The 26,222-nt window shown below is 41.9% G+C and overlaps 5 protein-coding genes across 15 annotated transcripts in view; 2 read left to right on the plus strand and 3 right to left on the minus strand.

Moving 5' to 3' along the window:
• The window catches only part of thrap3b (thyroid hormone receptor associated protein 3b), a 39,515-nt gene extending 36,188 nt beyond the window's left edge, over positions 1 to 3,327 (plus strand). For all 6 annotated transcript variants that reach the window (XM_046361762.1, XM_046361764.1, XM_046361761.1 and 3 more), the window contains one exon: positions 351 to 3,327. In XM_046361762.1, coding sequence (XP_046217718.1) covers positions 351 to 584 — 234 coding nt within the window. In that variant the 3' untranslated portion in view covers positions 585 to 3,327. The remainder of the gene's footprint in view (positions 1 to 350) is intronic.
• A 1,339-nt stretch (positions 3,328 to 4,666) lies between these two features.
• LOC124043305 (protein eva-1 homolog B-like) lies at positions 4,667 to 8,926 on the minus strand. The gene is made up of 3 exons (XM_046361776.1): positions 8,564 to 8,926; positions 5,848 to 6,043; positions 4,667 to 5,349 (listed from the first exon to the last, which is right to left on the minus strand). The coding sequence occupies exons 2-3, from the start codon at positions 5,912 to 5,914 to the stop codon at positions 4,925 to 4,927; spliced, it is 492 nt and encodes a 163-aa protein (XP_046217732.1). The 5' UTR covers positions 5,915 to 6,043; positions 8,564 to 8,926; the 3' UTR covers positions 4,667 to 4,924.
• Positions 8,927 to 12,805: 3,879 nt separating this feature from the next.
• Positions 12,806 to 14,585, minus strand: lsm10 (LSM10, U7 small nuclear RNA associated). 5 transcript variants are annotated; one of them, XM_046361782.1, is made up of 3 exons: positions 14,494 to 14,585; positions 13,826 to 14,029; positions 12,806 to 13,567 (listed from the first exon to the last, which is right to left on the minus strand). In XM_046361782.1, exons 2-3 carry the CDS (start codon positions 13,991 to 13,993, stop codon positions 13,367 to 13,369), a joined length of 369 nt encoding a protein of 122 aa, XP_046217738.1. In that variant the 5' UTR covers positions 13,994 to 14,029; positions 14,494 to 14,585; the 3' UTR covers positions 12,806 to 13,366. The 5 variants fall into 5 exon arrangements, with proteins under 5 accessions (XP_046217738.1, XP_046217739.1, XP_046217735.1 ...); XM_046361783.1 differs by having other exon boundaries at positions 13,841 to 14,029; positions 14,446 to 14,581; XM_046361779.1 differs by having other exon boundaries at positions 14,446 to 14,581.
• Positions 14,003 to 16,147, plus strand: LOC124043306 (glutathione S-transferase A-like). The gene has a single exon (XM_046361777.1). The coding sequence runs from the start codon at positions 14,706 to 14,708 to the stop codon at positions 15,393 to 15,395; it is 690 nt and encodes a 229-aa protein (XP_046217733.1). The 5' UTR covers positions 14,003 to 14,705; the 3' UTR covers positions 15,396 to 16,147.
• Positions 16,148 to 16,585: 438 nt separating this feature from the next.
• On the minus strand, positions 16,586 to 25,306 carry LOC124043310 (protein OSCP1-like). Of its 2 annotated transcripts, XM_046361792.1 has the most exons (12): positions 24,974 to 25,306; positions 24,171 to 24,200; positions 23,651 to 23,805; positions 20,186 to 20,353; positions 19,427 to 19,507; positions 19,182 to 19,285; positions 18,612 to 18,740; positions 18,444 to 18,498; positions 17,806 to 17,948; positions 17,601 to 17,661; positions 17,367 to 17,468; positions 17,084 to 17,226 (listed from the first exon to the last, which is right to left on the minus strand). In XM_046361792.1, the coding sequence occupies exons 1-11, from the start codon at positions 25,083 to 25,085 to the stop codon at positions 17,403 to 17,405; spliced, it is 1,104 nt and encodes a 367-aa protein (XP_046217748.1). In that variant the 5' UTR covers positions 25,086 to 25,306; the 3' UTR covers positions 17,084 to 17,226; positions 17,367 to 17,402. The 2 variants fall into 2 exon arrangements, with proteins under 2 accessions (XP_046217747.1, XP_046217748.1); XM_046361791.1 differs by lacking the exon at positions 17,367 to 17,468 and having other exon boundaries at positions 16,586 to 17,226.
• Positions 25,307 to 26,222: the final 916 nt, after the last annotated feature.

Consider the following 26,222-nt stretch of genomic DNA (forward strand, 5'->3'; position numbering starts at 1 on the left):
TTGCTCTTAGTGACATTAATACAAGATGTACGCATGTTAAATCTGGAATCGGTAGCGGTGAAACTGCCACGTCTGTTTGCGATATTACAACAAAGATGTAGTTTTCCCTCGGACAGCATTGCACACGCGATAGAACAGCAGAGTATGTTCTATGATATTTTTTTACCATGATGTAGAATGCTCCTCTGCCCCGTTTCAAAAGAAAACAAAAACAAATGTGCTTGGGGCGACCAGTGGCACTGTTACACCAATGTGGATCTCGGTTTTAATAATGTACATTAATGCATTTTAGTTTGCTGATGTTGTCTTGGAATCCTTTTCACTGATCTGACTGTTTACTTATTTGGCAGCATGATGACAGAGAGGGAGAGAAGACGTGGCTGGAGAGCCGTGGCAGAGGGGCCTTCCCCCGCAGCAGGGGACGCTTCATCTACCGCAAGGGCGGCAGCAGCCCCAACAAGTGGACTCATGACAAGTTCCAGGGGGATGGGGAGGAGGGGGGCGAGCATGGGGAGGAGCACCACACAGAGATGGACCATAAAGACAACATCCAGTCCGGAGATCCCTCAGCTTCCAAGCTGTAGTAGACCCTCCTCTTCCTTCCTCCAGAGCTTTCTGTTCATCTGTTTGAGGTCATCTGATTATCTGCCGTCATCTCTGTGTAAGCTTGAAGAGTCTAAACTCTGGCTACCTGCCCTGCACCTAGTCAGTCACAGCATCAGAATGTACACGGTTGTTTTCCTATCGTTGACTCAAGCCACTTTCAGTAAGGGTTATATGGGAGAAAATGTTTTAATTTAACTTGAATGAAGGGGCAAGCTACTTTTTATTTTATTTTTAATTACTACCAGTAATTTGTATTTGTTTCTGGGTGTTTGATATGTAAAGATGTGCTTTGTTTGTCTTTTTATCTGTATTTGCTTGTTTGTTATGAACAATAGCAGACTGGTTTCCGATCGTCTCCTGTGGGATATACTACAAACAGGATAAAGGAGTTGGTAAGCTAACTTGCCTACAGTAAATATTATGAAATGAGAAAGTTATTTATTTTTGCAGTCAATTAGACCATGCCCAGATTGAAATAGGCATGGTCTAATTGACTCAACAACCAAAAATGCATTTGTAAGTTCAGCTTTCTTAATGAACCAGAATATCTGTAGTTATTTCTGGTTGGCTAACTCATTGATCTTGCTTTGTAGTACACCCCTCCGGGTCCTCTGAAATGGTTACGTTATTGTAGCTACGTTGATTTAAAGCAAAGTAACTTTCCTCAAGACATAAAAATGACAAATGGATTTGTGCCTTAAAATTGATATTCATAGTGATATGTATTGCTCTTATACTTTCGTCGTACAGCTTTTCTGCTGTACTAGCTAAAGCAAGCCTTTAGCTAAACAGTTGTTTTGGGCAGTGCTAGGTTTTTGATGGTGTTTTGCATGACACTTTGGTCCCATGGGGTGGTACGGTTAGAGTCCAATCTTTACTGTGGGTACTGGGCTCATACTAGAACTGGGCGATGTGGACAAAAATCCATATCACGATAAATTGCCTGAATTGATGCGAGAACGATAAATTTCTAACAATTAACTATGTTAATTCTTTTTTTTAAATGATACTTTCAACTACTACTAGTTTGATGGTTGTAGCCATCAATTATCCAATTAACAATCACCCATATTAGCAAACTTTATTTAAAGGTTCACATTTCTCTACTATAGGCTACTTATCGTATTGAACGATATCAGCAAAATACCTGCGATTTAAATTTTGGTTTATCGTCCCAGCTATTGCTCACATACCAGTATGTCCTGCCACCTTGAGAATTCTCCATCCTACATAAGCATTCTCATTACCACCAATACTTCTGGTCTTCTACTTGTTGCGGAGTTGAGCTTGTTTCTGTGTGGTTTGTTCCCATTGATACTTCCTGTTTTTAAGCATCAAGAGGACTTTCACTGTGTAAAATGAAAGGTCTGCTACAAAAAAAAATATTTTGTTTCACAGCTGACAAATAGCAGGTGGATGTTTGTGTCTGTGTCATATAATTTTAGGTAAATCACTATTTAGATTTTTTTATGAATATAATTATAGGAAAAATAAGTAGTTATGTAATGAACAAAATTATTGATATTGAGGACTTTTATATTGGGAGTTTAAATGTTTTAAATATACTGAACAAAAATATAAACGCAACATGTAATGTGTTGGTCCCATGTTTCATGAGCTGAAATAAAAGATCACAATTTTCCATACGTACAAAAGCTTATTTCTCTCATTTTGTGCATACATTTATTTACAACCCTGTTAGTCAACATTGGTCCTTTGCCAAGATAATCCATCCACCTGACATGTGACATATCAAGAAGCTGATTAAACAGCATGATCATTACACAGGTGCCCCTTGTGCTGTGGACTATAAAAGGTCACAACATGTCTCAAGTTTTGAGGGAGTGTACAATTGTCATGCTGACTGCAGGAATGTCCACCAGAGCTGTTGCCAGTGAATGTAATGTTCATTTCTCTACCATAAGCCGCTCCAACGTCGTTTTACAGAATTTGCCAGTACGTCCAACAGGCCTCACAACAGCAGACTACGTGTAACCATGCCGGCCCTGGACCTCCACATCCGGTTTCTTCACCTGCGGGATCATCTGAGACCAGCCACCTGGACAGCTGAAGAAACTGAGGAGTAGTTCTGTCTGTAATAAAGCCATTTTGTGGGGAAAGACTCAGTCTGATTGGCTGGGCCTGGTTCCCCAGTGGGTGGGCCTAAGCCCACCTATGGCTGCGCACCTGCCCAGCCATGTGAAATACATAGATTAGGGCTCAATGAAATTATTTCAATTGACTGATTTCCTTATGAACTGAAACTCAGTAAAATAAGTGAAATTGTTGCGTTTTTATATTTTTGTTCAGTCTAGAATAGCAGTTTGTGGGCTTCATCATTTTTTGTTCTTCTGTAATGTTGTACATCAAAAGGTAAACCTATACTATTGAGGTTATGGCACAAGATGACATAAGTATAACTTTTCCCTGTATGTGGCAAATACATACTGTCAAACTATACTTGTTGGTGGAGCACGAATACAGGTGAGTAGATGTCGAGGAGCAGGTTTAGTCAGCAACAGTGCAAGACTGCTGCTTTGTGCAGTCTACCCCTAGACCACATTGTGTCCATACTGTATGTGTTGAGCATACTGTAACTGTAGGACTCTATTCTTTGTTTTTACGCTCTTACTCGAAACAGAAGCTGACATCTTTTCTACTGTTCTCTCAGAGATTTTAAGTACTTGTCATTAATTTTCTATAAATATTTTCTCTGGTTCACTTGAATTGTTTTGTCATGTACTACTTGCCTTTTCCTTCTGCACTCATTTAAAGTTCAGAGTTTTCAACATTCTTATCAAATGCCTAATGGAAAGTAATTAGCTCTAAAAGTTGTACACATCCACGGTATTTGTTATATTGCAATTCTTTGGACTTGACAAGATATATTGCAACATGTCTAACTAATTTTAGACATGAGTGCCTGCTTAGGACAATTTGATAAGGACTGCAGGAATTTAGCTGTGGAATTTGGTAATGAGCACATACTCGATATGCGACTGCAGACTAGTTGTGCGCGGGTCAGCTGTTTGTTCACCTGCAATTGCTAATAACCCATCCATCACTAGTGCAGACTGAAGTTACATAACCTCAAAAGCAAACACGGGTCACTCACTCAAGCAAAATTCAAGGAATAAATGCCAGCCCAAATGGCACCCTATCCCATAGTGCACCACTTAACCCGAGCCCAAGGTCCTGGTCAAAAGTAGTGCACTATACAGGGATTTTTTTTTATATGGCTGTTGTAACAATCCCCAATTGAAGTAGTAAAATTAACAGGACACTTACTGGCACTGGACATGAACACTCCAGTCATAACAAGCAACCTTTTCATTCAGCAAAGAACAGTTTGGGTTTGGAGGGAAAAACTCACTCAGGGAAGCCAAAAACAGAGGATCCCCTGGGACATAGCTGGGATGCACTGGATTTTGCACAAGGGAAGTAGTGCCTTGGTAAGATGTACAGCACAGGTATGTCCAAAATGACACCCTACTCCTTATATAGTGCATTACTTTTGACCAGAGGCCATGGTCAAAAGTGGTGCACTTGGTAGGAAATAGGGTGCCATTTGGGGCAACAAAAACAGGTATATTGCATGGGGTCAAATGACCTTTTCATAAGTCCTGAAAAACCTCTTCGGGAGAGAGAGCGAGAGAGAGAGAGGCTGCAGGGAGTGTGGAAAGGGAAATTGAGTGTACATCCCAAATGGAATCATTTAGGAGTTTGGTCAAAAGTAGTGCACCATGTAAGGGTGCCATTTATGCATCCATAGTGTTGCTGCTGCTGTAACAGAGACTGCTGGGACTGTGGAAAGGAAAACAGGAAGTTACTGGTCAGAGATGGTGGCTAACGAGGGGTTAAAGGATGGGGGATTCTGTTGGAAGACTTGTAGCCGGCTAAGATTAACATGGAGGGTTGGAGCTTGGGGCTCCAACCCTTGTGGAGCAGCCTAACAACCATGTAAGTCGATAAGCAAATGTTAACATACATAAGACAGTGATATTGGTGGTTTCTCTAAGCTGTCTGCATTGTAAATCAATGTGTGAATGTCCAGTGGTCATGAAATTCTACTTTTTATTACCAAAATAAAAAATGTATATGGATACTCATTGAAGTATAAACATAAAAGCGTACATTGTATTGTGCAACACATTTGCCATGGTCGTACATTAATGAAGAACGTTGAAAATACACATTGAATGAAAAGATGAAGGTGAATCTGTGCTTGCCCAGTAAAGTCCACTACAGTCTCTGTCTGAAGTATATAAAGTTCAGGGTTAATAAAATGTTAGTGGGTCATTGAGTCACTTTAGGTCCTTTAGAGGTAGTGTACCCGTCCGATGGTCCCTGTCCCAGTCGCCATTATATCAGGCTGCCCGTTTCTCCAGATTTCTCTGATGATGCGTTCCCTCTCCTCCAGTTGCCTCGCCCTCTCCAGCTCATCTGCCGACGCAAACACGTTCACGCTCCTCAAAGTATCATTTGATTGGCTGCTGAGGTTGCTCATAGGCACCATAGTTAATTTAGGGATCTCAACCTCCTCCCCTTCTTCCACATCCACTTTCTCCTGTTCCTCATCTTCTTCACTAGACTTCAGTTGTCTCCTCTCTAGGGCGTGGGGAGTGTTCTTGGTGCGACCACGATGTGTGCTACAGGCGATGCCGGTGACCAGGAGGCACAGGGCCAGGAGCAGGCCAAAACACACACCCATCATGAAGTACAAAGCCAAGCTCTCTGGGTTGGCTAGATGGGTTTAGGAAAAACAGTTTAGATCACTCACTTACATAGCCTTGTGAAAACAGATTGTATGTGCTTGCAAGATCAGGTTGGTTTTGATGCTATCAGCTACATTGCCAGGGGTTCAGTCAATTCTTCATTTCTTTAAACTAAATACAACAGCATGTGAATTGACTTTAACAATGCCTTGTTTGGTATCAGGTCTTGGCAAATCTCTTCACAAAGGGCCCCTGACTGGTCTTACTGTATAAGCCACTTTCCTTTGGCTGTAATATGAGTGCAGGAAATTAGGAACTTTACACAATATTTGAGAGGTCAAGCATGCAGACACTTTCCCGGTACAGGGGTGTCAAGCCAGAGCTAACAGAACACACAAGTCCCTGGAAAGGATTGTGGTTCTACTCAGAGGTTACAGATCTTTCGGAAAGCTTTCTTAAAGCATCAGAATGAATAAATGGTTGCTTTATCCTAGAATTATAAGAAGAACAAACACGGATGTCTCACCTTTGATGTGAGCATAGCTCGCCATGCTGTTACTTAGCAGCTCCATGTCTTTTCTAATTGGTTCCATTTTGACCTATGTTTGGTTGACACCATCCACCAACAATATTACGAGTTCTTCTGTTTTGACGACTTCTCTGGTCATCACATCTCTAGGTGTCTATGGTGTCAGTTCCGGGCCTGTCTCCAATACAAGGACCTGTAGTTCAAAAATAATTAACATACCGTCAGAACTGCCCCCACAAACAGGAAACAATCAACATTTCCTCTTCTACTATGACGCCAGTGTCATTTCCAATGAGATGAACGGACTGTCATTTTGGACAGCCTGCACTCAGTGTCTAACTGCCTGAGCTCATTATCTGGCCCTTAGGAGTCTCATAAGGCTTAGAAGAGAGTGTAACAGAATGCCTCCACCTATTTCCCACCCAACCATCCTCACTACAATTCAATGAGGTGTCAGAGGTCACTAGGATGTACACATTGTGTTCCTGGTAGTACGTCCCTAGTGCCCCACAGAGGACACCATAAACACAGGGTCAGTCAGTGTGCTTGCTTAACCACTAATTACTTCGTATTTCTGGTATTTCCGTAGCAGTGGCCCTGCTATTCCTTTCCTGTGTGCTCAGAGTGGGGGGTTCACTTTTCCCACAGAAACACGTGTTTCACATGCATGCTAACAGTCTGTCTGTGTGGAGTCTCACCTCGAGGAGGAGCCAAAGTGAAAGGGAAGGAGAGCTCTAAAAGACAAATAACACTATACAGTGTTACAGATGTTGAGAGTGAATCTGGAGAGGGAATAGGACAACAAAGTGTTGATGAAATCCAATGACTGCTGACTGATTGCTCCCTCCCTCATTGCCTGCATGCAATTCAACAACAGCTGAGGCACTGGCAGACTGTTGCTCTTTCGCTGCGTCTTTCCTCTGGGAGTTTAAAATCATGCCAGCTATCATCAGGCCCATCAGGACCCTGTGTTTTCCCACCCTGATCTTTATCCCGCCGACTCTTGGCAGCAGACCCTGACGCTGTTCACTCTCAAAGTACATTTTGCCAATTAAATGGTGGCCGCAATTGGCAGCATTGCTGCTTTGTTGGCCCACAGACTGGGAGATGGTGGGACTTGCCGCCTTGCCCCATCAGGGGTTCTCCGCTTATTATCTTGGCTAGATAATTGATTTGACTTTTGGAAGGAAATAGCTCACCAACTTCATCCTCAGTTTTTTTTCAGACTTTAATGACAAGTGCTGTGAGTAATTTTGTTTGCAGTTCATTTAAAGACAAACAACATTTTCATTTAATTAGGCCTTGCTTGGCCTCGATTTTAATTTCCCAAATCCTACAAATTACCAGGATGGTGTTTCATCACCATGAGTCAGGCAGATTGAAAAGGATCAAGGTTAGGAAGGCTCTTTTTTTTAAAAGAGGCACAAAAGCTCTCTTCATTTAAAAAATGCACCAGACACATTTTTGTACTTTTTTGTGTGTTTATAGTCTACTTCTTGGCATCTCAAAATATAATCCCTTTCAAGCACATTCTCCTCCCTGTGCATTCTCCTTCCCCTCCCTCCCTCTCTTTGAGTAGCCATGTATACCAATGCACTCCAAGCAGTTTTATCACAAACAACCATACAACTTTATCACAACAAACAAGAAATGTTACCGTCATAAAAGTTTCTCTCAGTCTCAAAATATCTGCATGCTACATACCGGCGGTAACTGGTGTTGGCTCTTTAAGTTACACAGTTCTGGTCAACAAATTCTAAGACAGACAGCATTAACACCTACCAGACAAGTTCAATAACTCCTGAAATGAACTGTAGACGTGCGTGTTTACATACCTCATTAAACCCTCTGCCTTCAGCCCTACACATTTCCTGCTTGGATAAATCAATCAGATTCAAACGATGACATTTTAAACCTTTGAATACCTAAGGGAAATTCTACGGTAACATTGGTTTTTGTATGCCAAACAAAAACCAATGACTGCAAAGTTAAACAAACCATACAACTATGTACAAGGACAAATTTGAACAAATTCCACAGAATTTGACAAAAACACATTTACTTGAAGAACAGTGCAGATGCAAAGTTTGGTAACAGAATGACGGCATCAAAAGCACAAACCTTCATTCTGTTAAGATCTCAAAATCACTCTGTTGCCGTAGATTTTCCCGTAAGTATTAATCTTGTCACTGGTGCCTTTAAACAGATATCATCCAACAACACAGTAACTTTAATGGATAAGGTTGTTGTCATAATACAAAAAAACATAGAGACAACAAAACTGCCAAAAGCACATATGGTCTTTCACAACATACATGTGTGGCAGGCTGGGAGACCGACTGCTCTGATCATGTTTAAGTGAGCATGTAGAGGCATTTTGGGTCTCTGCTTCTGTTACTGCTACAGTGCCTATTAAGAGTTTTCTAGATGTGGCATTATGAAGTACAGACATGAATAAGAGTTAATAACAGTCTCTACTAATAAACCTCCATGTCATGTTGTTACTTCCAGAGTACAGGATCACTTTTTTAGGTAAACTCAAGGTGTTTTCCTAAATTGTTAGGAAATCAGTCTCTTCCATAGAAAACATAACATGTGAAAAGGCAAGTGAATACATCCTTATCACTTGTGAGGACATCAACAGTCGGTCCTACATACAGAAATAGTGACAACACCATTCAACAACACAAGTGAACTGAAACCACTCACTCACCTTAATCTTGATAAAGTCAGTTGAATTTGTGGCTTCACAGTTAATCCACAGATCCAACAATGATTCTAAGTCTAGACTGAGCAGCTGTCCATCTCTGTGGAAAGCAAATACTGCCACAGGCTGTGAAGGTGGTGGAGGAGAACACAGAGGATCTCAGAGGCGGAGAGGAGTAGAAGCAGTTAGTCCCATCGGGCTGTTATACTGCTGGTTAAGATGAGGAAAGATCCAAGGCTCAGGGGTGCTTGACCTGGCCTCTCTGTAAAGCTGAATATAGTCCGTTAGAGAACAGCCTTCACACATGATGCCTCTCTCCTCAACATCAGCTGTGCTCCACCACCACCGCCTCTACTCAGAGAGAGGGAGGACCGACCAAACCTGGGCCAAGAGAGGCTGTCAAAAGGGAGGTGTTGAGAGAGAAAAGAAAAGAGAGAGAGGAGAGCAAGAGATGAGCTTGATTAGCATTTTCCAAAAAACACAGAGAGAAATTAGCTTGATTAGCATTTACCAAAAATCCCCAAACAACATTAGTTGCATTCCACAGATCTTCATACATACATACTTACACTCAGTCTGAGGTATACTTGTGCTGTAGTCAGTGTCCTGTTAACTTGGCCTCTGTGTGTGTGGGCTATCTCCAGCTCTAGGCCATGCCACAGTGAGGAAGCTCTGCTCAGCGTTAACCCAGGAAGGAGGGACTGACTGGGGATTAATTAAACTTTTTGTGTTGTGATCTCAGGGGTTACATTCCAAATGGCACCCTATTCCCTATATAGGGAACTACTTTTGACATAAGCCCTATGGGTCCTGGTCAAAAGTAGTGCACTGTGTAGGGTATAGGGTGCCATTTTAGACAGGCACATGGTTTTAGGGATTAATATGCCCCTAGCAAGGTTTAAATAAACTGTTTCACACCCCTATAAAAGTAATACAATTTGTGTATGTGGTCCTTTGTGTTTGTTGTGTAAACCATAGTGGTTTGTCCACATATTTCAGATGGATGAGGCAAACAACCATTGTTTCTTATTATTCCAAGGGGCTTTCACAACCAAAATGTTTATTTTGAATTACTCTGTAAAGAACTGTTCTGTTCAGTGGCTTTCAAAAGCAGTTATGTGGTTGTTGTCACTGAGAGGTTTCTCAAGGTTGGTCTTAGAGAAAACATTTGTTTTTTAAAAAGAAGGTTCAAAACCAAAATCATACCACAGCTCAGACCACAGGTCCCCGACTAACAATAATGGAAAGGCATAGGGAAATTCCTGAGATCCAGTGGTGTAACTACATTCTTTATCTAGTGGTTAGAGCATTGGGCAGGTAACCGAAAGGTTGCTGGATCGAATCCCCGAGCTGACCAAGGTAAAAATATGTCGTTCTGTCAGAGCAAGGCAGTTAACCCACTGTTACCTGGGCGCTGAAGACGCGTGGATGTCGATTATGGCAGCCCCCCACCTCTCTGATTCAGAGGGGTTGGGTTAAATGCGGAAGACACATTTCAGTTGTATTCAGTTGAACTGACTAGGTATCACCCTTTCCCTTTCCCTATGTACTACATTATGTAGGAACATATTGACCCCAGGTGAATTCAACTCCTCCCCTTTGTAGTACACTCTATACATGTAACTGACTGGTAATGGTGAAACTATCTGAACTCAAGCGTTAATCTTACATTTACATTTACATTTAAGTCATTTAGCAGACGCTCTTATCCAGAGCGACTTACAAATTGGTGCATTCACCTTATGAACATCCAGTGGAACAGTCACTTTACAATAGTGCATCTAAATCCTAAAGGGGGGGGGGGGATTACTTATCCTATCCTAGGTATTCCTTAAAGAGGTGGGGTTTCAGGTGTCTCCGGAAGGTGGTGATTGACTCCGCTGTCCTGGCGTCGTGAGGGAGTTTGTTCCACCATTGGGGGGCCAGAGCAGCGAACAGTTTAGACTGGGCTGAGCGGAAACTGTACTTCCTCAGTGGTAGGGAGGCGAGCAGGCCAGAGGTGGATGAACGCAGTGCCCTTGTTTGGGTGTAGGGCCTGATCAGAGCCTGGAGGTACTGAGGTGCCGTTCCCCTCACAGCTCCGTAGGCAAGCACCATGGTCTTGTAGCTGATGCGAGCTTCAACTGGAAGCCAGTGGAGAGAGCGGAGGAGCGGGGTGACGTGAGAGAACTTGGGAAGGTTGAACACCAGACGGGCTGCGGCGTTCTGGATGAGTTGTAGGGGTTTAATGGCACAGGCAGGGAGCCCAGCCAACAGCGAGTTGCAGTAATCCAGACGGGAGATGACAAGTGCCTGGATTAGGACCTGCGCCGCTTCCTGTGTGAGGCAGGGTCGTACTCTGCGGATGTTGTAGAACATGAACCTACAACAAGCTTTATTTGTACAGCACATTTCAGACATGAATGCAACACAATGGCTTCACAGGAAAAAAACAATGAAAATAAACAGAAATATTTAGTACACCAAAGAGAAGACAAATGAGCACCCTAAGAAAATGCCATTGATTAAAATATTAAGAGGCCAGACACACTTAAATAGAACCTGGACCAGCTCAGGTAAAACACCTTCCCACTAACGAGATGGACAAGCCAGCACAGGTGTAATACATACTGACTAACGAGGTGACACCGATCAGTGCGTCCTACATGCTAACGAGCTAGACGGCTAAAGTCCAACCTCAAAACATAAATGGAAAAACCAAAGCCTGGAACACCTTCCCCTTTAAGACAACAAATATATCCTATATTTGTGTTGGACAAGTTTGCTCACCACCAGAAAACAACTTCCATTTTACGTTATAATCAACTACAATGCATCACCTTCACCAATATAAACATAGTGTCTACTGGTTGTCAACAATTAAAAACAAGAAAAAACACATTCGTAATTAATAACAATAATAAACAATCTCCTTTTTATTTCTATACAATCCTAAAACTCACTAGCTTCTAGAACTCTCGTCCCCTTGGAACGAGCCCAAACAAAACTCAAATCAAATTGTATTAGTCACATGCGCCGCATACAACAGTGCAGTTTCAATACAGAAAAGAAAGCGTTAATCTTCTTCTCCAGGCAACACGTGTTATGTCAGACCTGTCCTCTTCCTGACACTGCTAAGAAATAACATACCCATTTAGAAATTCCTCTAAATCCCAAACACCATCGGAACATTTAGGATAGCCATTTTCAAGGGAAACACTTCTTTCTTCCTCTTAGTTTCTCTATGTCATTTGCCCCAAGAAGTTCCATCCTGGTTCCGTGACTGCCAGTCCATCAATCAAATTCAAGAGTGAAACCAAAAGGCTTTTATGAGTGGGTTCTGTTTGGGAGAGCTAAAGTTTGGAAACAGCCCTGTTTTTTTCCCCTCATCCAGACTGGTATTGATCATAAGTAATATTTTCCCTGGCTGGCCTGTCGGTAGGGAGGGAGACAGAGAGCTGGTTCCTCAGACAGATGGGCATTGTGGTCTATCCTAGCCGAGGCTCCTGGCCATGTTTGCATTCCAAATGACACCCTATTCCCTTTATAGTGCACTACTTTTCACCAGAGCTCATAGGGATATTGCACTTCAGTGCAATACATAGGGAATAGGGTGCCATTTGAGTCACAGACATGTTCATGCCCAGTAGAGAAAACACTGCCCCCACACAAACACACCCTCACTGTAGTGTACTGTATGTATTGGTTCCTGTTCAAATGCTATACAATTAAAACATTTCCTTGCTTCCTTGAATTCATAAGTACAGATCTAACACAGTTGGACAGATGAAAGCAAGGACTCCAATACATAGCTTACAGGATCAACCGTCTGTGATCACTTCAAGGAAGGGACGAACGGTATATGTAATGAAATAATGGTATACATAGGCGTAACCTACATGGCGTGCTTTTACATCTGAAATGCTTGCTGTTTGGGATTTTAGGCTGGGTTTCTGTATAGCACTGTGACATCTGCTGGTTTAAAAAGGGGCTTTATGAATACATCTGATTGATTGATTCACAATAAACCAAATTGCATTGTGCCTATATCAAAAACAGTTTTCCCCAAGACAAAAGGACAATCTAACCAACAAAATATAGCAATCACACATCTTGTCATCTTACCAAACAGCACTTAAGACTACATGGCTTGGAATTACTCAATTAGTTTTGTTTTCTGAAAATGCAATGATTTCTTTAAAAAAGGAATGTTTATTCAAAGTATTTCAACAAGAGATGGAGCAAAATGAGAATCAAAAACACTTAAGCATCCAAAGGAATAGTCTTTATTTACCAAAGAAAAGTCTTTACAATGCCAACAAGTGACATTCTTAAACTTTAGTTGTTTTCTTTCCTTGGATTAGAGAAGAACCTGTCACCCTCTGTGAGTTATAATGTTAAATTTAGCATTATGAACATAAAGACTCAAGGATGACACATGTAACTTGTGAGAATCAATTCAAATTCATATTCTTCTGTTCTGGAGTCACAATTTCATTAATGAAACAAGGAGAAATTGCACAATTTGAAATGAGCGGTGATGGAAGGCTCCTTGGGGCAACACAACCTCCATCCTTCTAACCTCGTCCCCTGGTTCAATTACTAGCCAACCACATAGACCGAGAGAAAGCCAACTGGTGGATGAGAATACCACTCTTCAAGTTCAATTATTTTATCAATTCAGTATAGCCTGGTCCCAGATCTGTTTGTGCTCTTGCCAACTCCATTGCACATTGTAAAGCCACAAGTTTGGGATGACCATGAGTGACAAGGAGCTGAAACTCAGGTCAGCCCCTTGGGGCCAACACAACGTCCTCCACCCTTCCAAGTTCAGTTCTTTTTCTTTTGATACTCCTTCCTGCCGCCTTTATCGCTGGCAAAGTTGCGAACGCGTCTGATCCTGGTCAGCTGGGTCTGTATGGTCTCCATGATGTCCACGTGGTCGGGAATGTGGACGTAGCGCACGTTCCTGGCCGTGATAAACAGATCGGCCAGCTGACTGAGCCGTCCGCGGCGGTCCCGGTACAGCACCTGTGGTCGACCACATTGGAAGGATTAGGATATACTTTATTGTCACCAAAGGGGAAAATCGTCTTGGATAATTAAAGAATGTGCTGCTGCATCCACATAGAATAAATAAACACGTAAAATCTAATTGTGAACATTGAGTGAACATTGGAAAAACGTGTATTTAACACTTGTGTCATCCTCTGGAGTTATTTGTACTTTAACATTATTGTTTCTAAATGTAAAAATCTGTTTTACCCAAAAATCAACCAAAAAAATCACCTCCTCCAGACGCACGTTCATGAAGGCGTCCACGTTGACCACACGCCCCCTCGCCGTGCTTTCATCCCTCAGGTCCACGGTGGTCACCTCCCCCTGAAGCCCCTGGAGAAGGATCACTAGGCTGTTCTCTGCTATGGTGCGCTCCCTGATCGAATGGGACACCTCCATTGGTCCTGCTTAGGTTGAGGATACAGCCAGGGAAGACTATGGAGAGGGAGGAAAGGGTCTGTGTATAAAATGTAAAGACTTGTAATTGATTCGTTTCCAAAACGTTTCTTGCAAAAACGGCATTATGGTTAGACCTATCATATATTATTATTATTATAATTCACGCGTTGGATCTGCATTCCCATCTGACGCATGGACCAGAGCTACTATTTTGGAAAAACGCGACACCGTGCGCACAAATAAATACGTTCTCACGGTACAGCACAACATCTTTACTTTGGTGGGTTACTAAAGTATATATAAGTCAAGTCACTAAACATAGAGAAAGAATCTCCTAAAGGATCAATGGAAGGCGACAAAGCTAGATAATTCGTTGTAGTAGCGCGATGGACTAGAGTTACAACAGAAGCTGGATAACACTGACTTTACACAAAGCTAAGAAGCGAGCGTACATTTTGGTTGATTCGTTTATATTCAGGAGAAACCAAGGTTAAGTGTACTTAGAGAAGAACTTCGTAGCTAATCATGTCAACGGAGCAAACTTGAGGATGAAAGTAAACCGCCGGAGCAGTTTGATGACGTTTCACAACTGTGTCGTCTACGTCACCACCAACTGCCACGCAGGGCCCATGTATTTGGAAACTTGCCAACGTCTTGAACAACACTACCAAGTTGACTACTCCTCGCCTTTTTCTCCGCGGTGTCTACAATCATGGCCAATAACATGACACTTCTCTGGTGCACCTTCTCGGTTCCGTGCTGGCGGGTTATGATCGCTCTGGAGGAGAAAATGTTGCAGGGATACAACCAGACGCTGTTGGACTTCGATAAAGAAGAGCACAAATCTACAATAGTCATGGAACTCAACCCCCGGGCACAGCTCCCTACATTCAAACACGGGGACTGCATAGTGAACGAGTCCTATGGAGCATGCATGTATTTGGAAAACCAGTTCAGGTCCCAGGGGACCCAGATGATCCCTGAGGGTCTAGCTGAACAGGCCCTGATGTACCAACGCATGTTTGAAGGCCAAACCTTCTACGAGAAACTTAGTGATGTGGTCTACTATGAATATTATGTCCCTCAGGGAGAGAGACATGACTCTGCTATCAAGAGGAACAAAGATAACCTTGCAATTGAAATTCAACTGTGGGAGGGATACTTTCAGAAGATGGAGGCAGGCTCTTACCTGGCAGGAAAAGCCTTCTCGTTGGCTGATGTCCTTGTCTTCCCCACCATTGCCTACTCCTTTCGCTCTGGGCTGTCAGCAGAGAGTTACCCCAAACTGATAGCATACTACTCTATGATGAAGGACAGACCAAGTGTCAAAACTACCTGGCCCCCACACTGGCTAGAAGACCAGGAAAAACCTCAGTGGGGTGACTTTCTGAAAGAGCTCTGAGACTCACTCCTACTAAAGGAACACATTATTTAAAGTATTATAGGCACTTAAAATCTACGTACACTATATATACACAAGTATGTGGACACCCCTTCAAGTTAGTGGATTCGGCTGACAGGTGTATAAAATTGAGCACACATCCATGCAATCTCCATAGACAAACATTGACAGTAGAATGGCCTTACTGAAGAGCTCAGTGACTTTCAGTGTGGTGGCGTCATAGGATGCCACCTTTCCAGCAAGTCAGTTCGTCAAGTTTCTTCCCTGGTAGAGCTGCCCTGGTCAACTATAAGTGGTTATTGTGAGGTGAAACATCTAGGAGCAACAACGGCTCAGTCGAGAAGTGGTAGGCCACACAAGCTCTTAGAACAGGATCGCAGAGTGCTGAAGCGCATAAAAATCATTAGTCCTCGGTTGCAACACTCACTACTGAGTTCCAAACTGCCTCTGGAAGCAATGTCAGCATAAGGACTGTTCGTTGAGAGCTTCAGGAAATAGGTTTCCATGGCTGAGCAGCCGCACACAAGCCTAAGATCACTAGCACAATGCCAACCGTCGACTGGAGTGGTGTAAAGCTCGCCGCCATTGGACTCGAAAGCAGTGAAAACTCGTTCTCTGGTGTGATGGATCACGCTTCACCATCTCGCAGAGTCTTGACCTCAACCCCATTGAACAACTTTAGGATGAATTGGAACACCAACTGCAAGCCAAGCCTAATCGCCCACATCAGTGCCCGACCTTACTCCTGTGGCTGAATGGAAGCAACATCCCCGCAACAATGTTCCAACATCTAGTGGAAAGCCTTCCCAGAAGAGTGGAGGCTGTTATAGCAGCAAAGGGAGGGGACCAACTCCTTATGAATGCCCATAATTTTGGAATGAGATGTTCGTCAAGCAGGTGTCCACATACTTTTAGTTATGTAGTGTAGTTTCCCTTGGTTGCACACCTCATGAAACAGAAACGTTGCTTTTTTTTGTGGATTTACACATTTGTTTTTGTAACAAACAAAGGCTGTTTTGTACTGTAACACCATCTATGTTTGTAAGAACATGACTTAACAAGAAAACATGTTTTAGAAATAAATGGCTCTGCTGGCATGTTGTTACTACTCCCCCTGCTGGCGATCTGAGGATCCTTCAGAAAATAACATGATCTGTGTAAATCTACAAACATATAAATGTGGAAAAATATGCTTGAGTGTTGGTTTATTGAAGAAAACTGCTTCTTATATTCAATGACTGGTAGATAATTTACCAAAATATGAAATGCCACCGAATACAAAAATAAAACTCATACATACTATATATAAATATTCTCTATATACACAAGATTTTCTTCATAGAATCATCAACGTTACAAATATACAACATAACAGCTATTCATATCTACAATACATTTAATTTATTTTTACAGTCTTATACTTTTTGCACTCGTTTTAAGATGTAATCTACAAACCAAAATAGCACCACCAGAGGGATGAAAAGATAGACTAAAGTAATACGTGATTCAACTTTTGTCCAACAAACAGGCCTAAGAGGTAATGTTGAGTTTGTGTATGTAAGCATTGATTGACCAGCACCAGTATAGTGGATAACCACAGTAACATTAAGCACCCAAACTACAATAGGCATCTTGCCCAAACTACAATACTGATTTTACAGCTCTACCCACCAAAACCTCATCATAATCAACATTATAGTTCAATAAGTTCATCCATCATGGCCAGCAGGTCATCCCCCTTGTTGCTTGGTCCCTCTGGCGATTCAGTCTGTTCAGGCTCCCCGGTAAACTCTCCCACGATCCGAGCCAGTTCTGTGTTGACTTGCACGTCCTGAGAGGGGGGGAAAAAAACACTTCATTTGATGCATAATCAGTACAATAATGAACTACAATTGTTGCTTGATACAGATATGCTGTTGAGCTTAATGGGTTTTAGTGGAGATTGTAAAAGAGCTGAGCAGGAATACACACCAATGATATGGTGATCTTTGGTTTGTCAGTCTGATGCTAGGTTGCCTGCCGAGAGTACTTAGCACCTCTGAACAGAGTACCAGCCGTCATTTGCAAACCGATCTACATGTAGGAACGCTTGAAAATGTCAGCAGTCAGACGGTCTCTAAAACACACTGCGGCGAACAAACGCCAGATGAATGGCAAGTCGCATTCGGTTTGTAATTGCTATGAAATCACTCAATACCATCATACCTGTGTTGCTTGAATATTAATCACTTGGAATGACTGATCCCCATTCCCTCCTGATGCTCCACTGTAGAAGACAAAGATCATTCCTTCACACATACCAATTACTTGCTCTGATCAAACCAAATTATAGATGATCAAGATGCTGCAATGTGCATCACAATCACTGTTAAACAAAGAACTAAGGCACGAGTAGTGAAAGAGAACTCACGCCTCCTCTTCCTCTTGGTCTGTGGCAAAGAGGTTGACCCGGAACCCTGTTTCAGTGTTTTGGTTCTGAACCTTCATTCCACCCAGCAGTCGAGCCAGCAGGTTCAGCTCCTCTTTGGCCAGGGGGTTGGGTTCAGAGTTCGCCTGTGGAACAATAAGTATATATAGTGGGTATGCATCCCAAATGGCACTATATAGGGAATAGGGTGCCATTTCGGTTGCAGATTGGTTTACTTGGGTTTACTGCCCCCTATGTGGATCAGCTGGTAGAGCATGGCACTTGGCGCTTGCAATGCTAAGGCTGTGGGTTCAATTTCCATGTTGGACCATTATGAAAAAGTAGAAAAAATGTATGCAAGTCGCTCTGGATAACAGTGTCTGCTAAATGACTCAAATGTACAGTAAGTGCTAGTGCCTCAAGAGGGCAGTCTTTACTGTTCTTGTAAGCACGCACACCTGGGGTTTATGGATCAAGTCTCTCAGAGTAGGAGTGCTAGGATCAGGTCCTACCTGTCCATGTAGTCTTATTCAATGTAATCTAAAAGGCAAAACTGATCCTAAATCAGCACCCCTACGTTGAGATGCATGATACAAAAATGAGGGCACTTTAAGTGGAATGAAGTGTGTTCAGAGTTCTACCTTTTGAGAGTAGTTCTTGGAAGTGTGAGTTTCTTCTGGTTGAGTCACACTGTACCTGTTAGAATTCAACAGATACATATCGATTTAAAACAAACAGCTAATGTAGATTTCCGACTCTGATGTTTAATGGTCGAGCCTCCATGCCAGGTGCAGTAGGTAGTTACTTACATATTTGTCCCAATTCGGGTGACTCTATCTCCAAACCGCTCAAAGGAGCCCACTCGGATGGAGCTGGTGTAACTGCCTCCAGTGGGGAACTCCCATCTCTTCCACTCCTTCCCATTGCTACTAAACATCCTGTGATAACAGGAAGTCAGAGATGAAATCCTGAATTCAGATTGGTTACATTGATGTCTTCAGGTTGAAACGCATCTAAAAGGGAACTAGTAAAAAAAGGAACAGACTAGCAAAATACATCCACTAACTGTAGCATGCAATGCATGACCATCAATACAATTCCTCTTGGCCTTTACAATGAATATCTATATGACCTCTTAGTCACTACTCATGGAGACCAGGTAGTTGATCCGCTAACTAGCGGTTCAAATATGTTTAACACCTCCGTCGCGTTACTGCCAAGTTAACCTAACGTAGCAGGTATAGAAAGATGCCTGAGCGGAGTTCCCACTTCAGTTTTTTTCAGGGGAAATGGAAGTTAGGTTGAAAATATTATATCCCTGAAAAACAGATCTTAGCGTTTTCTGGCGACTCCACATTGGCTACTGCCAAGTAGATTACCTGATTAACCCTGGGACTTCTGTCCCATGGGGCACTGGGCCTGTGGTCGAGAGAGCAAAGCGTCCATTGGGATTCTGCACTTTATCCTTGAGGAAAAGTGATACCTGTCAGAGACAACATTCATATTTGTTTTTGTTTTTGTCAACAGCAGTATCGGTCCAAATACTATTTTTTTGTATTGATTACTTTTTTTTATACAGAAACATTTAGTTTTCAACAGCCGATAAAGATAAAAGGGGACTTACCCTGACATGCATGTCTTGAAGAAATATGAGAAGCGTTTGTCGGAGGAGTTGAAATTCCCCATCAGACAAGGGTGTATACACCTTTAACAAACAGGAAGAGTAGAAAAGAGTACATCAGACTTAGCTTGGCATTACAAGCAGGATGTGGGCGAGACAGCAAATGAAGGCCATATTTTTGTAGTTTAGGTAAAGCATGCATGTAATCTGTCACAATGAATCAGGTTGCGTCCCAAATAGCACCCAATTCCTTACAAAATTGCACTACTTTTGACCAGAGTCCTATAAACCCATTTCCCAATCATGTCATGAAAAGTTATGTGTGCAGTTCTGAATCAGAAGCCGTTTTGTTTACATAGAAGTAAATAAGATCACATCTGACTCCAGATGCAGCTCATGTAAATTAGGAAACACTATTGTCTACATCATCACAGGTGTCAGAAGATTGATTACCTGGCAAGCTTGAGAGGCAAGGTAAAATATCACAAACAGAGCTAGATAGAATAAGCCAGAGGAATAATATACTTGTTGAGTATAGCTATAGCCATCAATCTTGTGTTGTCATTGTCAACACTTACTCAGTGCTAAGTTTGTCAAGGTCCTGACATCAGTGTATAGCTGTCTGCTACAGGGCTTTTTGTTGCGAGCATGTACACAGATCACTCGAACATGATACTTTTTTGTTTAAAAAAAAAGCCATATAGGCCCTCATCAAAAGTAGTGCACTATATAGGGAATAGAGTGCCAGTGACAGGTCCGTACCTCAATGATCTTTCGGTGTGTCTCGTCCACTTGGTTGAGAACACTGGGGGTGTCTCTCACAAACTCCCGGATGGCGTCTATGTGATTGTATGAAATAATCAGCAGGTCTCTGGGACGTGGACACAGCAGGAGTTGGTATTTGAAAGCCATCACCATCAATTCATAAAGCTATACAGAAAACAGCAGACAAAAGAAAACACAAATTACGGTACGTTGAATGCCATATAAGATGGCATGACCAGTATTTTCTAATCTACTCATATTTGAAAGGGGCCTGTTGACGGGCCTAGTGGTCGAGAGTGAAAGGGATAGGCCGCAGTGTTTCACATTTAAGCTGTGTTCGAATACTCATACTAACCTCACTATTAGTGATGTGAATTGAGTATATAAACCCAGCAAAAAAATAAACATTCCTTTTTCAGGACCCTGTCTTTCAAAGATAATTAGAAAAAATCCAATAAACTTCACAGATCTTCATTGTAAAGGGTTTAAACACTGTTTCCCATGCTTGTTCAATGAACCATTAACAATTAATGAACATGCACCTGTGGAACAGTCGTCAAGACACTACAGCTTACAGACGGTAGGCAATTAAGGTCACAGTTCTGAAAACTTAGGACACTAAAGAGGCCTTTCTACTGACTCTGAAAAACACCAAAAGAAAGATGCCCAGGGTCCCTGCTCATCTGCGTGAACGTGCCTTAAGCATGCTGCAAGGAGGCATGAGGACTGCAGATGTGGCCGGGGCAATAAATTGCAATGTCCGTACTGTGAGACGACTAAGACAGCGCTACAGGGAGACAGGACGGACAGCTGATCATCCTCGTAGTGACAGACCACGTGTAACAACACCTGCACAGGATCAGTACATCCGAACATCACACCTGCGGGACAGGTACGGGATGGCAACAACAACTGCCTGAGTTACACCAGGAACACACAATCCCCCCATCAGTGCTCAGACTGTCTGCAATAGGCTGAGAGGGCGGCAGGGTAGCCTAGTGGTGAGAGCGGGACTAGTAACCAGAAGGTTGCGAGTTCAAACCCCTACAAATCTGTCATTCTGCCTCTGAACAGGCAGTTAACCCACTGTTCCCAGGCCGTCATTGAAAATAAGAATTTGTTCTTACTTGCCTGGTTAAATAAAGGTAAAAAATAAATAATATATTTTTTTAAATTAAAAAGAGAGGCTAGACTGGGGGCTTAAGGCGGCAACAACATTGCCTATGGGCACAAACCCACCGTCGCTGGGCCAGACAGGACTAGCAAAAGTGCTCTTCACTGACGAGTCGCGGTTTTGTCTCACCAGGGGTGACGGTTTGGGCCGATGTGTCACAGCATCATCGGACTGAGCTTGTTGTCATTGCAGGCAATCTCAATGCTGCGCATTACTGGGAAGACATCCTCCTCCCTCATGTGGTACCCTTCCTGCAGGCTCATCCTGACATGACCCTCTAGCATGACAATGCCACCAGCCATACTGCTTGTTCTGTGCGTGAATTCCTGCAAGACAGGAATGTCAGTGTTCAGCCATGGCCAGCGAAGAGCCCGGATCGCAATCCCAATGAGCACATCTGGGACCTGTTGGATCGGAGGGTGAGGGCTAGGGCCATTCCCTCCAGAAATGTCAGAGAACTTGCAGGTGCCTTCATCAGGGACACATTATTCCATGTCTGTGGAACTTGTTCAGTTTATGTCTCAGTTGTTGAATCTTGTTATATTCATACAAATATTAACACGTCAAGTTTGCTGAAAATTAACGCAGTTGACAGTGAGAGGACGTTTCTTTTTTTGCTGAGTTTAGTATGCTTATTGGTCATAGTATGGATATAGTTAGTATGCCAAAAGTTCCTGGATGTCGTACTAAATTCGCCAAAATTCGAAGTATACATGCAGTGGACACTATTGCCGTGCTTTTATGGCCCATAATGCAATTCTTCTAAAAATGGGCATGGCGTCACGTTTTCAGATTTGAAAAAAATGGCAGAAAATATGCAGCCGAAGTCCTACAAAAGCGGATACAAATTAATTGCTTTAACCAACTATGAAACATGTTAAATGTTGAGCAATGTAAAAAAGTAATGACTTTTCAAATAAGTTACATTACACGTTGTGTTGGCTGACAATTTGTTAGCTACGCTATCCTTACGAACCGCATAGCTTTACAGCAGTAGGTACCGATATGTTAGCTAATATTAGCTACCTAACGTTAGTTGGCTACAAATACGCCCAACTTGCCAGGCAGTATTATTAGCTATCTGCTATCTAACTAACTACCCAACGTTTATTGACTTGATTATTCACACCATTCTACTCCAATTTCAGAGCACTCTTGCCCAGAATAACTGATGAATTTACGAACACTCAACACCCGTTGAATATGGCCGGTGTTAGTAAACGCCGGCAAAAAAAATTGTTGCCAGCAGCATAGTTAGTCATCAACGCTCTAGACAATATGAAAACAGCCTAACCAGCTCTGCTAGGGTGAGTAAAATAGTCAGAGTGAGGTGTTCTCAGTCTCATTTGTGTCTGGAAGTAGCAAGCCAATGTTAGCCAGTTAGCTTGGGTGCTTGACTTTCGTTGAACGCTCAGATCAACCCTCGGCCAGAGCTTCCAGTGTGCGCTCTCTGAATGTTCCGAATTTATGAACAGAGTCTGTTCTATTTTCGCTATAGATTTACAAATGCCCAGAGTGCACTCTGGCACTCCGGATCAAACACAACCGAAATCATAATATGTTTAGCTAGTCATCTGTTATGCTCACAAACTGGCAAGAGGTTTCATAGCAACAGTATCAACTTCCAGTAGACAGGCGAAGCTCTAGTACGCTCAACTGAAATGATACCGTTCGTTTACAGTATACTAAAATAAACTAATATAGTATGTAGTATATACTCATTAAGTATAGTACACAGTATGTTAGTATGGGTATTCGAACACAGCTTTAGTTTTTCCCCTAGCACTACACAGCTGATTTAAAAGGGGCAGATTGAAAGTGGCAGTGCAGTCAAAAACGTATTTCCCCTTTTGTTTCAGTCTTCACCCTATGAGGTTAATGTAACAATCTGAAATTGTGAAAATTATGATAATGCCTTTTAGTGAAAGACCTTTTTGAAAATAATTTCAGTCTGCTCAGGTGGGATGGAGTTTTTGGCCCATAGCATGGAGTCACAATCTGATCTGATTATTCTGACCAATGACCAGTCATCTTTTATTTGCATATGTATCCTCCTACTTTGAAGGGGTAAGCGGGGTAGGGTTGATTCAATCCACCAATCAGGGCTGTGTATGTAAATTCACTGGCAAAAAAATATATTTTGAGTTATTTTCATGAAATAAAGTGATTTATTAGCTATACAGTGATGATTTACAGTAAACAGACTACATGGAGGCTTTAAATGATCAAGTAATTCCTAAACTTGGATTATTTGAATTAGGGCCTTTAGTCTACTGTATGTTGCCTACCCTATCCATGCTGGCAGGGTTGAGCCTCATGATGGAGGCATGGGCTAGTCGTGTTAGCACTGTCCTCAGAGCCCTATTACTGTAGAGGTCCTGAGGCTTCAGTAGTTCCTCCATAAAGGCCTTACTGAACATGGTGGCTATGATGTCATTCATAACTATAGACATGATAGGACAGACAGAAACAGTTAATTTATTAAGGACTTGAACAAAACAAAAGTGTAAAAAAAAGTAAATTTGGTTATGAATGCATTTTAGGTGATACAAAATAAAGGTGATAAAATGGAGGTACAGAAAATAATCAAAATTTTTTGCAAATGTGACAGCAATAATCAATTTGATAAATTCAACACATGCCCAATATATAAGATTGTTGAACATCATAGAATTGCAGTGCTGTCTTGTATAACTTTTTCACTAATGTATTGGACCTAGGGCTACACTGACTAATAGTGCAGTAGTACAGAATACAGGCTATAGCTAGGATACATGGGGAGAGGGATGTGACTGGCTAGGAAAATACCTCTTTTTCTGTCGTCATCTGACCATACACCTGCAATAAAGTCATGTTTAGGGAAATAAATATGTTAAGGAGGGCAAAAATATAATATGTTGAGGGGGGGGGGGGGGGGTTAAATTCAAACTGCTACTACACCAAAGATACTTGCAATTAACTTATACATTTAATGATTGGCAAAGTAACAGAGTGATGCTGAGACTTTTTTCAAACTTGAACTGTGCAGATGCAAAGTTTGGTAACAAAATGACAGAACAAGCAGTCATTCTGTTACCAAAGTTTACATCGACACTGTTCTTCGACTGTGTTTTTGTAAAATATTCTGTTTAAATTGTTAACAGTCGTCATTGTGCATCGTGCTTTATTGTTTGTTTAACTTTGCAATCATTGGTTTTTGTTTGACATACATTTTAAAGCAAACAATCTGAGTCTCAGCATCACTCCGTTACCATAGAATTGCCCAGATCAGGGGTAGGCAACCCTGTTCCTGGAGTGCTGCAGGTACTGCAGGATTTAGTTTCAACTAGGCACCACACCTGACCAACTGAGCTAATTGATCAGTTCAATGATTGTCTGAATTCAACACCTGGTCTTCCAGGTTGGTTAAATCAAAACATGAAGTGGCACTCCAGGACCAGGGCTGTCTACCCCTGGCCCAGATGAATAGGTTTCCCCTATTCATGTGGGACTGAGGTTAGTCATCTAACTAGTTAGGCTAATTAGAAAGGGTTAGGATTAATTGGGAGCCTACTGTGTGCGCAGCTAACATGCCTTCAGTAGCTAGCTATGATAATCTAGTTTCAGACTACCTTTCTGTGTATTATCATCGGCGGTATTCTGAGTTTGAAGACGTTGGTCCAGAATATAGAGCATTTCTCCGCCGAGGTTAATAAAAACTAGAGGAAGTGTTCTCATAGACATCTTGTAGAACCAGAGGATTAGCTAGCAAGCTAGTTAGCTCACTTGCTGTATTGGTGGACCGTGCTGTACTGAGACTGTGGATAACTACCTTAATCTGCTAACCTTGTAGTAAATGCATAATGTCAAAAGGCTCAATTAGACCGTTTAAATTAGCCTAGTCCAGGTAACAGTTAGTCGATGGGTTCTTCAACCTCTGCTCCGCTCTTCGATCACAAAGTGGACAAGTGCAACAGTTGCACAGGACATGGCTATTTGATTCGCTCAAAGTCACGTGGCACAGCGGAACACAACCAATCAGACAAATTGAACCACATCATAGACCAACCTCTATCCAGTAGTGATGGGCATTCCGGCTCTTTTCAGTGAGCCGGCTCGTTCGGCTCAGCTCACCAAAAAGAGCCGACTGTTTTGGCTTCCAAACGGTTCTTTCAAAAAAATATGTTATATTTTTTTCCAAGTCAAACAGTTTGTGGTAGTTTGACTATGATTGGTGTTAAAACAATTCTAAATAAATTATTAAATGAAATCATACACTACCTTAACCACAATGTATTTAAAAATGCATTGGTTTGTTATGAAAAGTAATGCTATTAAACATTTGCATTTAAAGTATATATTTTTAATGTATTGTAATGAAACAAGCAGGGAGCAGGTCTCGAACCCTCGATCTTCTAGCCTGAAGTCCAGCGCCCAATCGACTGTCCCATAACAGCATACTCGAGTGGCAGAGTCGATATCCACGGTTATAAACCCAGGGTCGTTACGGTATATAAACGAAGTGCATATAAATCTAACCATTCAAAACGATATAAATCTGAACAGCAAAATAGAATATTGCACCACATCAAAGGGACATTTTCAAAACTGCAGCATCCCACAAATTGAAATAAATGTAAAAAAAGAAGGATGCTATTACACATGTGCATTTAAAGTACAACTTTTTAATGTATATAAACAAAGTGTATATAAATGTAACAATTCAAAATAAATACAAATCTGAACAACATAATAATAGAATATTGCACCATATCAAAGAAAGATAAATAACAATGTGCAAAACTGCAGCATCCCACTTAAAACAGTAAACTGGTCCCTCCTTTCTCTCTCTTCTTTATTGCCATGTTATAACCAGCAGCA

The sequence above is a fragment of the Oncorhynchus gorbuscha genome, linkage group LG09 (assembly GCF_021184085.1).
Source record: "Oncorhynchus gorbuscha isolate QuinsamMale2020 ecotype Even-year linkage group LG09, OgorEven_v1.0, whole genome shotgun sequence".
NCBI lineage: Eukaryota > Metazoa > Chordata > Actinopteri > Salmoniformes > Salmonidae > Oncorhynchus > Oncorhynchus gorbuscha.

What these genes read in the sequence shown, in the direction of transcription:
- LOC124043305 (XM_046361776.1), bottom strand. Translation starts at nt 5,914, where the DNA reads ATGGAACCAATTAGAAAAGACATGGAGCTGCTAAGTAACAGCATGGCG. An exon ending in GAGCTATGCTCACATCAAAG is followed by an intron (nt 5,350 to 5,847) that starts GTGAGACATCCG and finishes AAACCCATCTAG; the next exon opens with CCAACCCAGAGAGCTTGGCT.
- lsm10 (XM_046361782.1), bottom strand. Translation starts at nt 13,993, where the DNA reads ATGGAGGTGTCCCATTCGATCAGGGAGCGCACCATAGCAGAGAACAGC. An exon ending in TGAACGTGCGTCTGGAGGAG is followed by an intron (nt 13,568 to 13,825) that starts GTGATTTTTTTG and finishes GGTCGACCACAG; the next exon opens with GTGCTGTACCGGGACCGCCG.
- LOC124043306 (XM_046361777.1), top strand. Translation starts at nt 14,706, where the DNA reads ATGGCCAATAACATGACACTTCTCTGGTGCACCTTCTCGGTTCCGTGC.
- LOC124043310 (XM_046361791.1), bottom strand. Translation starts at nt 25,085, where the DNA reads ATGTCTATGAGAACACTTCCTCTAGTTTTTATTAACCTCGGCGGAGAA. An exon ending in AGATGACGACAGAAAAAGAG is followed by an intron (nt 23,806 to 24,170) that starts GTATTTTCCTAG and finishes TCATGTCTATAG; the next exon opens with TTATGAATGACATCATAGCC. An exon ending in ACCCGAATTGGGACAAATAT is followed by an intron (nt 18,499 to 18,611) that starts GTAAGTAACTAC and finishes GAATTCTAACAG; the next exon opens with GTACAGTGTGACTCAACCAG.